The 16,421-nt window shown below is 46.2% G+C and overlaps 1 protein-coding gene across 1 annotated transcript in view; it reads right to left on the bottom strand.

Annotated features, from left to right (window-relative positions):
* The window catches only part of DHRS7 (dehydrogenase/reductase 7), a 49,048-nt gene extending 33,583 nt beyond the window's left edge, over nt 1–15,465 (bottom strand). Inside the window, exons 1-2 of the mRNA XM_063118215.1 lie at nt 15,243–15,465; nt 5,220–5,372 (exon numbers count right to left, since the gene is read on the bottom strand). Coding sequence (XP_062974285.1) covers nt 5,220–5,372; nt 15,243–15,372 — 283 coding nt within the window. The 5' untranslated portion in view covers nt 15,373–15,465. The remainder of the gene's footprint in view (nt 1–5,219; nt 5,373–15,242) is intronic.
* Nucleotides 15,466–16,421: the final 956 nt, after the last annotated feature.

The raw sequence follows: 16,421 nt of genomic DNA, 5'->3' as shown, positions 1-16,421 counted from the left end.
GCGTACAGATGATATTGGAGGCCATGAGATTGAATAAGCTTGCCCAAGGGCAACATGTATAAGGAAAACAACAACGGGCCAAGCACCGAGCCTTGCGGAACCCCTACTGAAAGGGGAAAGGAGGAAGACGAGCTGCCATTAGCCAACACGCTGAAAGAGCGACCCGCTAGATAGGAGGCAAACCAGTTATAGACAGAGCCACAAAATCCAAGGTCATGAAGGGAATCTAAGAGAACATCATGATCAACCGTGTCAAAGGCTGCAGTTAGATCAAGGACGATAAGAACGGAATAATGGCCTTTAGACTTGGCAGTAAGGAGATCATTGGTGATCTTAGTAAGGGCTGTTTCGGTGGAATGCAGAGGACGGAATCCAGATTGAAGTGGATCCAACGCAGAGTTACTAGAAAGAAAGTCAAGACAGCGAGAGTAGACCGCACGCTCCAGGATCTTTGAAACAAACGGCAACAAAGAGACAGGTCGGTAGTTAGACAGAGATAGCCTATCAAGAGTAGGTTTCTTGAGAATGGGAGAGACTGTAGCATGTTTAAAAGCAGAAGGAAATGAACCAGAGGACAGAGAGAGATTAATAATATGTAGCAAGGAAGGGAGGATAGCAGGAGTAAGATTAATAAAGACGCGAGAAGGAATTGGATCACGAGAACAAGTGGAAGGCTTCGAAGAGCGCAGTATTGTAGACAGTTCATCCGCAGAGATCGAAGGAAACGCAGAGAAATTTGCAGGAGGAGCTGACAAATGAGGAACAGGAACTGGAAGAGGAGCAGAGCTGGCCAGATCAGAGCGGATAGTTTGGATTTTAGCATTGAAAAAAGAGGCAAAGTTATTAGCAGACAGAGAGGCGGGGAGAGATGGCGGATTAGGCTTCAGAAGAGAATTGAAGGACGCAAAGAGCCGCTGAGGATGCCTAGCATTTGACTGGATCAGCGTTGAGTAGTACTGCTGTTTGGCCAATGAAATGGCAGAAGAGAAAGAGGAGAGTACAAATTTGTAATGGACAAAGTCTGCCCGGTCCCTGGTCTTACGCCAAAGGCGTTCAGCTGCCCGGGAACAAGAGCGAAGGTAGCGGAGGAAAGAGGTGAGCCACGGCTGGGGTTCAGAAGGGCGAACTATCCGAGTTGTAGATGGAGCAAGGTTATCAAGAGTTGAAGATAAGGAGGAATTAAAGGAGGAGACAGCTGAGTCCAAGGAGACAGCCGAAAAGACAGAAGGAAGGGAGGAGGCTAGAGACTGGGAAAAAGCCTCATAATTGATAGATTGCAAGTTGCGACAAGAGCGAGAAGCGGGACGTGAAGGAGGAGGATTATGAGTAATATTGAAAGAAACTAGGTGATGATCTGACAACGGAAAGTGAGCAGTAGAAAAGTCCAACACAGAGCAATTCCGAGTGAGAACAAGATCCAGACAGTGTCCAAGGGAATGTGTGGGTGCATCAGAACAAAGCTTAAGATCATAAGAGGAAGATAATGAGCGAAATCGTAGAGCTGCAGCATCTTGAGGGTCATCCACATGAATATTTGAAATCACCCAAAATAAGAGTAGGACAGTTATCAGAGAGGAAAAAGGACAGCCATGAATCAAAATCAGAGATAAATTTTGAGGACGAGCCTGGGGGGGCGGTACAGAACTGCAATCCGCAGTCGCAGTGGAGCGAAGAGCCTCACCACATGTACCTCAAAGGAGGAGAAGCAATGTGAAGATGGAATGGAAAGAGGCTGGAACTGGCACAAACTAGATAATAAAAGACCCACACCACCACCCCGACCCTCTGGGCGACTAGTGTGAGAGAAAGAGAGTCCTCCAAGAGAGAGGGCAGCAGAGATGGGAGTATTATGGGCAGGAAGCCAGGTCTCAGTAAGAAGTACAAGAGACACCGTGCAACAATGAACAAGAGGCAGAAGGTAGGTCAACCAAGAAGAAGAGAAGAGTAGTCGTTGTGGGAGACTCCCTGCTGCGTGGGATTGAAACCCAAGTATGTCGTGAAGACCCATGGACTCGCCAGGTGCGCTGTCTCCCTGGAGCACAGATTAGAGATGTGACTGAAGGGTTACCGAAGCTCATAAAGTCCACGGTCACATACCCCTTTCTTCTCATCCATGTGGGAACAAATGATGTCGCCAAGCAGAGCTACGAAGAAATCATTTCAGACTTCGAAGCTCTGGGAAGGAAACTGAAGAACTTTGGGGCCCAGGTAGTTTTCTCATCCATCCTCCCGGTTCTTGGAAGAGGATTAGAAAGGGAAAGAAAAATACTCCGGATGAACGACTGGCTACGAAGGTGATGCTGATGTGAGAATTTTGGATTCTGGGACCACGGGCTATGCTACTTGGAACATGGACTGCTGGCAAGGGATGGGTTGCACTTCACAAGGACTGGAAAGAATGTGTTCGGCCACAGCATGAAAAACTTGATCAGGAAGGCTTTAAACTGAATCTTACGGGGGTGGGAGACGTAAACCTTGAGGCAACAATGGATGAAGGCCAATGCACCACAGTACAGCGAACAGCTCCAATAGCACCCCCAAATAGTGTCTGCAACAATGTAGGAACAAAGCCAGACTATAAAACACATGGTCTTCGATGTCTATATACTAATGCCCAGAGCATGGGAAACAAACAGAATGAACTTGAACTCTTATTACATGAAGGCAAATACGACTTGATAGGTATAACTGAAACTTGGTGGGATGACTCCCATGACTGGAATACAGCAATTGAAGGATATAACTTGTTCAAAAAGAACAGAAGAAATAGAAAGGGAGGTGGAGTTGCACTATATGTTAAAAATACCTATCCCTGCACAGAAATACAGGCGGATCAGACTGGGAGCCCCGTCGAGAGCATCTGTGGGAGCCCCATCGAGAGCATCCGTGACCTTTCTCCTAAAGTTATTGCAAGGATAAAAGGGAACCCCTGCCCTGAGCATGGGAAGAGCCTGATGCTGGATCACACCGTGGCCAACCGGGCTGTTGACCAGGGACCCACAAGCAGGCGACGGTGCAAAAGCACCTTCCTGCCCATGTTCCCCAGCAACTGGTATAGATAGGCTTACTTAGCAGGAGGCTGGTGTTAAATAAAAAATGCACCTGCATGCCCAGGCATTCAAAAATATTTTTCATCTCTTGAAGTTCTTGAGAGTTTAAAATTATAAATACAATTTCAATCAAAAGGTTGGTTTTAGGATTTTTATTCCTCTTATTATTTAACATTATACTGCTGTTTAATTTTGTTTTTAAGGCTTTATATACTTTATTTATTCATTGCAGTTTTATACCGCCCAATAGCTGAAGCTCTCTGGGTGGTTTACAAAAATAAAAACCATTCAAAATATAAAACGAACCGTATAAAAACGTGATATAAAATACAATATAAAAGCACAACCAGGATAAAATCAACAGCAGTGCAGAAATACAAATTTTAAAAATTGCCTGGGCGGCCTTGCTGATGATGGTGCAGTGTATACTTTTGTAGAACAAGTAATAAACAAAACAGGTTTGTGGGTTATGTCTGCCTCACATCTGGTGCAGCACCAGTTTACTGCTCAGAACACATCCATACTCTGGGAGCATTGTGGGGGTGAGGGCTATGACAGGGCTAAGAAACCTGCCGCCTGGCGCCCTCAAGCCTTTTGGATCTTTTGGGCATGCTGGGATTTTTAATCCCACATCTGGAGGACTCCCAAGTTGGGGGAAGGCATTTAAGACTGTGACTAAACATAGGCCATAGCTAGATGAACAAGTCAAACCTGTTCATCTAGGTGACACACAGGGGATCCAGTGCTCAGGCAGGGGCGAACCCTGGATGATCCCAGGATAAACCTTAGGTCTAGCTGTGGCCCTAGACTCCATGGTTTCAACATCAGCCAGTCTTTTCCCCTCCTCTCTCCACTTGCGTTTTTTTAACATCTAGCCCAATGAAGAGTTCTGGAGAACTCAAAAGCTTGCTCACTATCATGTGACGTTTTGGTTGGTCTAACGCAGCGGTTCTCAACCTGTGGGTCGGGACCCCTTTGGGGGTCGAACGACCCTTTCACAGGGGTCGCCTAAGACCATTGGAAAACACATATTTCCAATAGTCTTAGGAAACTGTATTGACTGTATCATCTTTTGTATCATCTTTTGTATTAAAGCTATTGTTATGTATTATAGCAAACCATCCCATGACAATGGATTGTGTAGAGAAGAACGAAAATCATTTTATGGTTGGGGGTCACCACAACATGAGGAACTGTATTAAAGGGTCGCGGCATTAGGAAGGTTGAGAACCACTGGTAACGGAATTGCTCTAAAATGGATTTTGGGTTTTTTTTTCTTATTGGCAACATGGCTATTTTTGCTATGGTTGAAAAAAAAAAGGCATTCTTAGATATCATTATTGACCATACACTAGATTAAAAGGGGGGGGGGGGGGAACGCAGCATGATTCAACTATTGGCTTAATACTCTCCTGAAACACGGCTCTTTTGAAAATATGCAAAGTCTGACACAGCCTCCTACAAGTTTGGAGAGTATTGAGGCCAAGTAATGGACAGTATAAATATTAAAGCAGAAGAGCTACATATTGTTTCCCTAGTTCTTGTATTTGTAACCCATTGGAAATATGGTAAATTTTATCTTTTTTTTTTGTATCAAGATCCAAGGATTAAGAAATAGACAAGCAACAGGAATGAACAAGAATTATTCCTTCCTGCCCAAAAGGTCAAAAAGATGAATCAATGTCAGCTTTACACACCTGAACTATTAAAGAAAGCAAGAGTGGAAAAGCTACAAGATCATCTTATAAGCACTGTTATTTTATGCACGGCACCACTGGGCACTAAAGGAAGTATCCAAGGCGACACTACGGCTAACATAAATCACGTTGTGCAAACGGAACGCCAACAGCATTTCCCGGTGCGACGGGTTTCTCCGGAAAACCCGCCGTGCCAGCAATGCTATCGGCAATGCGCTGGAGGTCACTTATATTTGCGCAAAATCATTTAGCTAGCGGTAGTGTCAACTTGGATACGGCCCTAAAAACACATATATGCTGATAATCTCCAAATTGCAATTGGAACGGCACATAAAATATGCCAGCAAGCCAGCGCATGTTTTGCAAGCTGTTTTCTCTTTGTTGTAACCCGCTTAGGGGGGAGGAAACCCTCAGATCTAAAGACAACTTTAGTATTAAATAAATACGGGCTTTTAAAGACAGGACATCCTACCAAGGCACTTCTTCTTCACCCTCTCCAGTTCATTCTCCCGTCTTGCTGAGAGCACAAGCAGGGACCCAATCTTCGCCAGCTGGTAGACGAGTTCCTCTCCAATTCCACTGGACGCGCCGGTCACCCAGACCACTTGCCCCGGCAGCTCTTTCTCTGTCAGGAAAAAACAACACGCAAAACAGGTTAGAGGGACAACGTTTCTCACTACGCAGTTGGTCAATTTGTATGTGCACGTCCGTGATTTTTTTTCTCAATAGGTAGCACGTGGTTAGGTGTGTTTTTTAGCCGTGTGGTTTAGGATAAAACCCAACCTGAGAAGAGGACTGCTCACACAATGGGACTTTCTCCTCCCACCTGCAGATCCTCTCCAAAGTCTACTCTGTGGGGTCCCCCAATTTGGAAGGTGCAGAGGTGTACAGGGGTGTAGTGGCTAGAGTGTTGGACTGGGAGTCGGGAGATCCAGGTTCTAGTCCCCACTCGGCCATGGAAACCCACCGGGTGACTTTGAGCCAGGCACAGACTCTCAGCCCAGCCTATCTCACAGGGTTGTTGTGAGGATAAATTGGCGAGGAGGAGGAGGATTATGTACTCCATCTTGGGTTCCTTGGAGGAAAAAAGGCGGGATATAAATACAATAAAAAAATAAATGATCCCAGCAACTGGCATACAGAGGCTTACAGTATGATATGTGAGGTAGCATGTAGCCATCAGGGCAAAGCCATCCAAATTGGTGACCATCACTACATCTTGTGGTAGCGAATTCCACATGCAGTGTGAAGAAGTCCTTCCTTTGATCTATCCTAAATTTGATCCATCCTATCCTTCTTGGGATGTTAGCATTTTGCCTCCACAACTACAAAGAGGCGTGTGGTTATGATACAAGCTTCTATGGGCAAGCGTCCCTGAAAGCTTAAACAGTAACAAATGCAGTGGTGTTTAAAAGGCAACCACCGTTTGACTTTTGAGCACACGCTTGCGTCATGTGCTGAAAACAGGTAGGGATTGCACAAACAAGGGACCCTGCGATACCAACAGAAGCAGAGAGAACGCTGTGGTCACCACATTTTCAAAACGTACAATCAACAAGGCAAATAAAGAGATGCGTTGTGAAATTGCTTTCCTCATCCTGAGCAGTTATGAGGTAGATCAGCCTTCCCTGACCGGGTTCCCTCCAGATGTGTGGAACTGGCTGGGGGATACTGAGAGTTATAGAGCTTTATCGCACCAGCGTTATACTGTGCAATCACTGTGAATTACGTGCAAAGGACTCTGAAGTTTTCCAGTTTATAATCCGCTTTGACTGTGAAGTATTCCCATGCATCCTGCTTTAATTGTGCTATAAAGCCAAAAGACCCGACGTACTTTGCTACTACTTTTGGAGCGAATCATTTGTTGTTTTCCGAGCGGCCACTGGGGGCGCAGGAGCAGGATTTGATACTTTTAAGCTCCAAATTAAACAAATGCTTACATCTGCGTAAATTTTAAAGGTAAAGACATCAAAATTGGCACAGTAATAGATATTAAGGGGAGCTTTAAGCAAACAAATTTGAATCGGATTGGGTCATCCGTTGTTTTTTTATGATTTTTTTACATTTCCCCCCTTAAACCCTTTTTCCTGGTATGCAAAGGATCTTAGGAGCGCCGCCACCTGGGGTGTGATTTAGCTAGCAACAGCAACAACAATGACATCTTAGCGCTGTAGGGGATAGCTGTAGGGGATAATTCGAGGGAAACAGGTATGTGGGATGAAGCTAATAGTCCCAAAAATCTGGAGGAAACCCGGTCAGGGAAGGTGGAGCTAGATATTTAAAACAAGGTATGTTGCCACCAATTAGATATGTAAAATTTCCAGAAATTTTGAAGCCATGGAAGAAAACTGGGTTTTTTCCTGGATTTTTTTTTTGGGGGGGGGGGGATTTTTCAAAAATGCAATATTAGCACCTTTTACAGATTGAAAGTCACTTTGATACTTTAGGAGCATAAAATGTAATTATGTGCAAGATGGTTTGGCATAAAATTATCACATATAGTATATTAAAAGTACAGCGTATTCAAACAATTATTACAAATTGAAATTACTTTTTTGAACGTTTACTTCTCTTTTTTTTTTGGTAACAAATGGGGTCACAAGGTCCTGAACTGTAAGGAACCTCTTTGGTTTTGACAGTTTATGAGGCGCAGGCAAAAAACAATTTTAAAAAAGCAGAAGAAACCATCAACACTAGTAACAAACAAAAATATTTATGTCTTAAAAATTTTATGCATCGTGCTAAAACAAAATATTCCATAATCCATTTTTTCTTCATTGTTTCCAATTGGGAATGGGACGGGACATAAGAACGTAAGAAGTGTCATGCTGGATCAGACCAAGGGTCCGTCTAGTCCAGCACTCTGTTCACACGGTGGCCAACCAGCTATCGACCAAGGATGAACAAGCAGGACATGGTGCAATAGCACCCTCCCACCCATGTTCCCCAGCAACTAGAACACATAGGCTTATTGCCTCGAATACCGGAGATAGCACACACCCATCAGGGTTAGTAGCCATTGACAGCCTTTGCCTCCAGAAACTTATCCAACCCCTTTTAAAGCCATCCAGATTGGTGGCCATCACCATATCCTGTGGTAGTGAGTTCCATAACTTAACTATGTGCTGTGTGAAGAAGTACTTTGGGGGAAAACGAGGGGACGGGACGTATTTTGGGGGGGATTTTTTCTGGGCCTTCACATTACCACCAACAAGACTTTTTACTACTAAGACTGCATGTTGAATCCAATTTCCTCAACCGGATTGTCACATGCTAGAAAGGGTAGCAGCAGATGCAGCAGCAGTTTTTGCTGAGAAGGCCCACGATATTGCTCATACCGGAGCTGCAGGCTCAGCAAAATTAAAACGTTGGGAAGTGTTTATGGGAGGTGGTCGTTTTGAAGAACTGCTTCTTCAGTTCCATTGATTTAAGTGGGTCTACATTATGACTGAGGATGTTTCTAGACCACGGTGGGGCAACCAGCAGCCCTGAGCCAAATTTTAAAAGCACACAATAATTTCAGATCTCTGGTAAGAGTCATCTGATCCTTCCCTGGTGTCTTGCTGGGTGGAAGGGGAGAGAGAGAGAAGAAAGGGAAAGAGAGAGAAAAGGGATGACAATCTTCTAGTAGTATGAAGTGTTCTCCATTCATGCGTAGTAGTAATTACCACACTAAACAGCTCCTTCAACCTGATGCCCTCCAGATGTGTTGGACTATAACTCCCATAATCTCCATCCAGTACATCCATAGGGCTTGCTAGCTGTGCATGATGGGACTTACAGTCCCATACATTGGGAGCGGCACTACATTGAGAAAGGCTGACATACAGTGTGCCAGCCCTGGCAACCATAAAGTAGCTCACAATATGTGCTTTCTTTGCGTCGAAAAGCTTTTGAAAGAGTCAACATGTTATTACTGCTAACTTAGCTTTTTCTATGGCACCCATACTTCTGTTTACTTAACAATGGCTACAAGTTTTGCTGCCCGATTTTATTCTGGTTGAACTCTGATATTGTGCTTTTACATTGTGGCTTAAGTTTTATACTTTAAATTGTACTTTATGGTTTTGATTTTTGTAAACCGCTCAAAGAGCTTCGGCTATTGGGAGCTATAAAAATGCAATAAATAAATAAACAAACCTTTAAAAAAAAAAGGAGAATCTGACTTGGCTGATTTCATTAAAACGAAAGCAAAAAAAATTAAAAATGCTTGATGTTGCAATGCAAAGATGCAAATTTTGATTGGTTTAATCTAGAGCAGCCAGGCATTGACTTCATGTTGTGCAAAAAAACAACTTCTGTGTAATTGGGGAAGTGGGAGAGAGATGGCACAAGAGGAACCCTTTGAGCAGGGATGAGGTTGTGTGTAGAGTTTCACTTCTCTGTCCTGCCCCATTCAACTCTCTCATACCTCCACCTTACTTGGGCAAGGCCTTACACAGCTCTGGGCAGCTGTCCCGGGAGAACAGCCTGGGTATTTTGCTACACCAGTGCAACACCACAGCTCACAAGTGGCAGGACCTAGGACAGCCCTGACCCCACCTAGTGCCCTCCAGATGTGTTTGGAATACAATTTCCATCATCCACAGCAATCATGGAAGGTACCACATTGGGGAAGATCAAGAATGCTTTCAGCCAGAAAGCCAAATACAATTTTGGAGAAGTTTTCAAAAGCCACATTCCAGTAAATGGTAGCTTAAACCTCGTACTGCGAGACAGGCCTTAGCTAGACCTACCTGAAAGTCCGGGGGAGAGGGTGGGGAGACCTCGCGTTGCGATTAACGCGAGAGCTCGCCCTCATTTACATGTAAGGTGAGACGATCTCAAGAAGAGAGGCGTCGTGCCCGCCATTTTTAAAATTTTCTTAAAGGGAGAGGAGCACACAAACGCTCATGCGCAAAGGTTTTGCATAGGATTGCGGCCTTAAACACCTCTTAAGAAGAATTATAAGGCAGCCTTAAAGGAAGCCAGATTCCAGCTGGATATCAGGAAAAACTTCCTGACTGTTAGAGCAGTGCGACAATGGAACCAGTTACTAGGGAGGTTGTGGGCTCTCCCACACTGCCTCTCCATTCCAGAGGCAGCTGGACAACCATCTGTCAGGGATGCTTTAGGGTGGATTCCTGCATTGAGCAGGGGGTTGGACTCAATGGCCTTTTAGGCCCCTTCCCACTCTGCTGTTTTATGATTCTATCCAATTCAGCAGGGGCGCTTGACTCTCTGGGTGGCAGTCCTGGGATGTCTGTTCCAGGCAGCCCAGTTGCAAGTACCTAAATATGGATCCAGTCCATCAACTGCACAATCTTTTATCAGCTTAGGTTGATATACCAACTACGCCCTTATCTGGACAGAGATAGCCTAGCTACAGTTATCCATGCTCTGATAACCTCTTGTTTGGATTACTGCAATGCGTTGTATGTGGGGCTGCCTTTGAAAATGGTCCAGAAGCTTCAGCTGGTACAAAACAGGGCAGCCCGTTTAATAACAGGGACTGGCCGGCGAGATCACATTACGCCAGTCCTTTTACAACTTCATTGGCTGCCAGTCCAGGTCCGATTCAAAGTGCTGGTACTGACATTTAAAGCCCTAAACGGTTTGGGGCCAGGTTATTTGAAGGTACAACTCCTGCCATATGTACCTGCCTGGACCTTAAGATCATCTACAGGGGCTCTTCTCCGTGAGCCCCTGCCAAAGGAAGTGAGGCAGGTGGCTACTAGGAGGAGGGCTTTCTCCGCTGTGGCACCCCGGCTGTGGAATGAGCTCCCCAGAGAGGTCCGCCTGGCGCCTACACTGTACTCCTTTCGTCGCCAGCTGAAGACCTTTTTATTCTCTCAGTATTTTAACACTTACTTTTAACTTAAATTTAAATTTTACTGTTCTAACTCTGTATTTTAATCTTATATCAATTTTTCTGCGCGGTTTTATCCTGGTTGTGCTTTTTATACTGTATTTTGAAATTGTGCTTTTAACATGTCGGTTGTTTTATTATGGTTTTAATTTTTGTGAACCACCCAGAGAGCTTCGGCTATTGGGCGGTATAAAAATGTAATAAATAAATAAATAAAAACTTCTTAAGTATATTGTAGGTCCCCTTCACTCACACTCTCCCTCACACACACCTGGGGCTAAATAAACCTGCTTATTTGGTTTCCTGCCTGAGAAGGCAATGATGCTCAGGAGGAGAATATCATTTGCCAAAAACTCCATAAGACATAATACAGGGGTGTGTGCAACTTTGAGAGGTCCAGTGGCTGTTTTTGCCCCAGACCGCCCTCTCTGTGAGCCACAACTCCACCAGCAGGTGCTGAAAAATAAAAATATTTTTTTAAAAAATCCATAGTGACTACAGCACATCCAAAGAGTCACAATTAGCTGTTCGTAAGCTAACTTTGACTCTTATGAGTCTCTACAGCCAGCATGGTCTCCACTCCCCCCCCCCCCACCGCCCCACCCACAAAAACATTTTCTAAGGGGAAAAATGAATTTGGGGCAGTGGGGGCTGTAGCAGGGGGAGCTACTATATTTTTAAAAAGTTAAAAAATCCTTCTCCTAAGGCTTTACTTATTGGCAGTAAGAGCTTTAAGCTAAAAATATGCTGGTATTTTTGATATTTTGGCCTAGCTCCTTTAGCCCCGTTCCTTTTGGCTTTTGGTGCCCAGCACTGCAATGTGGTCCCGAAGGTTTCTCCAAAAATGGATTCAGCCCTCAGGCGGAAAGGTTCAAGAGGCTTGTTGCAGAATAACATTTGTTCTACTAAAGACAGGAGCACATAAAACTGCTGTGTAAACAAACATACACATTGCAAATATTTTGTCTTTCGCAGATGTTTGCAAAGCTTCTGGCACATGGTCTTGTGTTTGCTCTAACAATAAACTTTGATTCCAGATTCTTCTTTGTCACGAACATTAAACACACGCACACACAGAGAGCGGGCGAGCAAGAGAGAGCAGTAATATAATTATAGAATCATAGTATAGCAGAGTTGGAAGGGGCCTACAAGGCCATCGAGTCCAACCCCCTGCTCAATGCAGGAATCCACCCTAAAGCATCCCTGACAGAGGGTTGTCCAGCTGCCTCTTGAAGGCCTCTAGTGTGGGAGAGCCCACAACCTCCCTAGGTAACTGATTCCATCATCGTACTGCTCTAACAGCCAGGAAGTTTTTCCTGATGTCCAGCTGGAATCTGGCTTCCTTTAACTTGAGCCCGTTATTCCATGTCCTGCACTCTGGGAGGATCGAGAAGAGATTCTGGCCCTCCTCTGTGTGACAACCTTTTAAGTATTTGAAGAGTGCTATCATGTCTCCCCTCAATCTTTATTTAATCTTTAATTATTTAATCTCTCTGGAAATAAATGTGTTAACTGTTTAGTTAACAGCCTTCTCCAACCTAGCGCCCACCAGATGTGTTGGACTACAACTTCCATCATTCCTAGGCAGCATGGTCCATCCTGGCAGGGAATCATAGGAATTGTAGTCCAACACATCTGGAGCACATCAGGCTGGTTTCATTTCTTAAACAACACATACAAATAAAATTCTACATATATTCTTATCAGCATTGGCGTGTAGATTCCATTTTGGTAAAGGTTTCAACAGCTGTTGAAATTCTAGGAACAGCAGAGGCAGAATTGTATACGGAAGAGGTTACACAGACCCTGCCTAGAACAAGAGTGAGTGGACTTCAGGTTTGCAAGATCCACCACTGGAAGCTTGGTGGCTCAGGCAGAGAATTAAGCCATCACATGCTCAGCCCAGGGATTTGTGAGCACATGCTCCCAAGTCCGTTCATACAAAACTCCACTCCTGGTTTTCCCCCCCAAGTGTTTTTTTTCCAGCAACCTAATTTAAGGGTGTGGGCAAGCTATCAAGTTGTTGCCATTGTTAGACAATTGGGGGTCAGAAACCCTTGACAATTCATTATATATCAACCAGAGATCTAGCAGTAGATCCCGGGTCTACTTTCTGTGCACTCGTGGCCTTGAAAAGTTGCAGCCTTAAGGCCAAACTAGGCAAGATGTCATTTCTCGCATTTCTTTTTGAAAAATGGGAATGGGGGGGGGGGCAGGTGACTGGTTAAAATGTCCCATACTGTGTGCGTTTGGGATACCTTGGCAGCAAACCTAGGCACACTTATTTGGGAATAAACTCCACCAAACGCATGACAAGTAAAACATAAACAAGACGGGATTTGCTGGAGGCTGGAACAAGCTTTCCGCAGCCTGGTGCCCTCCAGATGTTTGGGACTATTATTCCCATGCTGGCAGGGGATGCTGGGAATTGTAGTCCAACACATTTGGAGGGCACTAGATTGGGGAAAGCTGGGGTACAACGACCACTAAACATTAAGGGAGTCTTCCTAGGGCTCCTAGACATTGTCTGGGCGGGGCAGAGGGTAGTGGAGGTTCTCCATCTCCAAAAGTTGGCTGTTCTGACCTTGGAAGTGGGAGTCACAGATCCGCCCCCTTCCTCCTCCCCCTCACAGCTGGAGCGTAAACAACCACACCAGCAGATCTCCAAAGGTGGAAAAAGTGAATACGGAGAGAGGGGGAAAGGGGTGTTTCGGTGGGTGGGGAGGGGGAGACCAGAGAGGCCAGGATTTGAGCTACCCTGAGCCTCTGCCAGCCTCCTACCCTCCCACCTCTGAAACGCCTTCACTAGATGGGAAAAATGGCCTGTCTAGCAAAAAATGCTGGGCAGGAGATGTGGCAGAGGAGATCTGGATAAGAACATCAGAAGCGCCCTGATGCTGGATCAGACCCAGGGTCCATCTAGTCCAGCACTCTGTTCACACAGTAGCCAAACAGCCATCGGCCAGGGACCCACAAAGCAGGACATGGTGCAGCAGCACCCTCCACCCATGTTCCCCAGCAACTGGTGCACACAGGCTTACTGCCTCAAATACTGGAGATAGCACACAACCATGAGGGCTAGTAGCCATGGATAGCCTTTGTCTCCAGGATTTTATCCAATCCCCTGTGAAAGCCATCCAAATTGGTGGCCATCACTACATCTTGTGGTAGTGAGTCCCATAATTTAGCTATGTGCTGTATGAAGAAGTACTTCCATTTATTTGTCCTGAATCTCCCACCAATCAGCTTCATGGGAGGACCCCGAGGGTGCAAGGCGGGTGAGCACCCAAGATGAACACAAAAAGAGAGAATAGTCTCAGGATACTATAAACAAATTTATTTATTTATTGCATTTTTATACTGCCCAATAGCTGAAGCTCCCTGAGCGGTTCACAAAAATGTGGCAGAGCCCAAGGCATTTTGGCCTCTTGTTTTTTGTTAAGCCTTCTTCAAGGGGCTATAACAGTACATATATAAAAAATACAAATGAGATGACACAGAACTAAAAAAAAAACCTATTAGAAAAGCACATTGCAAGAATGGCCTTGTGACCATCGATAGCACAATTGATAGGATTGTGCCCTAACTGACAGATTTTCAACTTGAAAACAAATGCATCAGGACACTTATGATTATATTTAAAATGCTGTGTTGACCATAAGTAAAATTCCAAAATCCATATTTGCAGGATACCTTCGTTAGGCCAACCAAGAGACCTCAAAACCGCTCAGAGAGCTTCAGCTATCGGATGATATAGAAATGCAATAAATAAAGTGCAAGATTTCAAAATCTCCAGATCTCTTCATCAGGTCAGATAAAATAAAAATCAGGTTGTGGGGAAGGATGGGGCGCAAAGGGGGGGGAGGTGTAGAAAAAAAAATAATGTGACTTCACCATCAAATCACCTTCTCCCTCTCCCCTATTTCTCGTTTGATTGCCTGATGAAGAGATCTGCAGCTCTCGAAAGCTTGCACAGTTTTTGATGACCTTTTCGTTGACTTAATAAAAGTCATTATCCTAATAGGGACTTTGGAAGGTAGTGGTTGTACTTGGGTGGCAATAAGCAGGTCACACTTTGCCTCGTTGCCCCGGCTGCAGCCCCACAGAAAGCCCCGGAACACGCTCTGCTCCCGCACCCCTAACTCGGCGACGTGCGGGCAGCGTGCAGCCGAAGGCGGCTTCGCTCGCTCCGGCGCGCAGCTGGGAGGAGACGCTTTGCCACGTCCCACCCAAGATGGGAAGCAGAGAAGCCGCGGAGAGGCGAGAAAGGCGGCAGCAGCAGCAGCAGAGGCTGGTGGCTCCGATTCTGGTCGGGCTGCGAATCCATCCTGGGTCCCAATCCCATCCAGCCAGAACTCTAAAGGAGCTATCCAAGGATGCTTTAGGGTGGGTTCCTGCATTGAGCAGGGGGTTGGACTCGATGGCCTTAGAGGCCCCTTCCAACTCTGCTATTCTATGATTCTATGACCCGACCCCCAAATGGGTTTAGAACCCTGCGTAGGTCCTTTAGAATTCTGGCTGGTTCTCACTGAAACCCGGAGTGGATTCGCAACCCCACCGGAATCGGAGCCTCCACTGGAAGGCAGAGGAGGAGGAGGAGGAGGAAGGGGGCGGCGGTGGCGGTGGGTCGCCCAGCTGGCCGCTTACCGGGTTTCTTGCCCCGCCATTCCGCCCAGAGCAGCGTGAGGTCTCCGTCGGCGCGGATCCAGCGCTTGATCAGGAAGGCGAGCGAGACCAAGACGCAGCTCCAAACCGCGATGCAGGAGTAGCACACCATGGCGAGGCGGGAAAGCCGGACGCGTCCCGGGGACCGCCGCTCTTTATGGGCAAGGAGGCCGAGCCGTGCCGCCTCGACCTCTCCCCCACAGGGAGTGGCCGAGCCGGGCAAGGCAGCCGGGGATGAGCCCCGCCGGGCGGGGTGGAGTTTGGCCTCTGCTGCTCATGTCCCTCCGCCTCTCCTAGTGCGCACGTCGCGCGCCTTCCTCTGCTGTTCCTGGCAAGGGCCGCCGCCGCGCCCCGCCGCGCTCGGGCTTCGGTCTCTCTTCCCACCCACCCAGGAATTTGTTCGTGTTTGGGGTTGCCAACTGACCGGGAGGGAAGCTAGGCCTGGGCTGCTCCTGGGCCTATAGCAGAGCAAGGCTGGCGGTGGGGGAAGCGGTTAGAGCGTTGGACCGGGACTCGGGAGAACCGGGTTACAGTCTCCACTTTGGCCAGTCACAGATCTGTTCTCAGGGTTGTTGTGAGGATAAAATGGAGAGGAGGCGGATATCAACTTGTTTATTGTTTATTCGTTCAGTCGTTTCCGACTCTTCGTGACTTCATGGACCAGCCCACGCCAGAGCTTTCTGTCGGCCGTCGCCACCCCTAGCTCCCCCAAGGTCAAGTCTGTCACCTCCAGAATATCATCCCTCCATCTTGCCCCTCTTCCTTTTGCCTTCCACTTTCCCTAGCGTCAGCCTCTTCTCCAGAGTATCCTGTCTTCTCATTATGTGGCCAAAGTACTTCCGTTTTGCCTTTAATACCATTCCCTCAAGTGAGCAGTCTGGCTTTATTTCCTGATATCAACTTAACAATAAATAAAGCCCAAAATATACAGTTGGGCCAGGCCTTAAGCTTTCAACTGCTCCAGAACTTTCAGTCAAGCTATGTGGTACTGATTAAGGGTTCTGGATAACTTGAAAGCTTGCAAAACTGTGTGGAATTTGGGGCTGAATAAAGGTCTTGCCCAACTTTGGGATTGTGGGTTTATTCCCCCTTATGGACCAGCACATAAAAACATAAGAAGAGCCATGTTGGATCAGACCAAGGGTCCATCTAGTACCGCAC

The sequence above is a fragment of the Elgaria multicarinata genome, chromosome 2, assembly GCF_023053635.1.
Source record: "Elgaria multicarinata webbii isolate HBS135686 ecotype San Diego chromosome 2, rElgMul1.1.pri, whole genome shotgun sequence".
Classification (NCBI taxonomy): Eukaryota; Metazoa; Chordata; class Lepidosauria; order Squamata; family Anguidae; genus Elgaria; species Elgaria multicarinata.
Note: the sequence above shows the minus strand (reverse complement) of the source record. Positions and strands in the feature narration are given on the sequence as shown.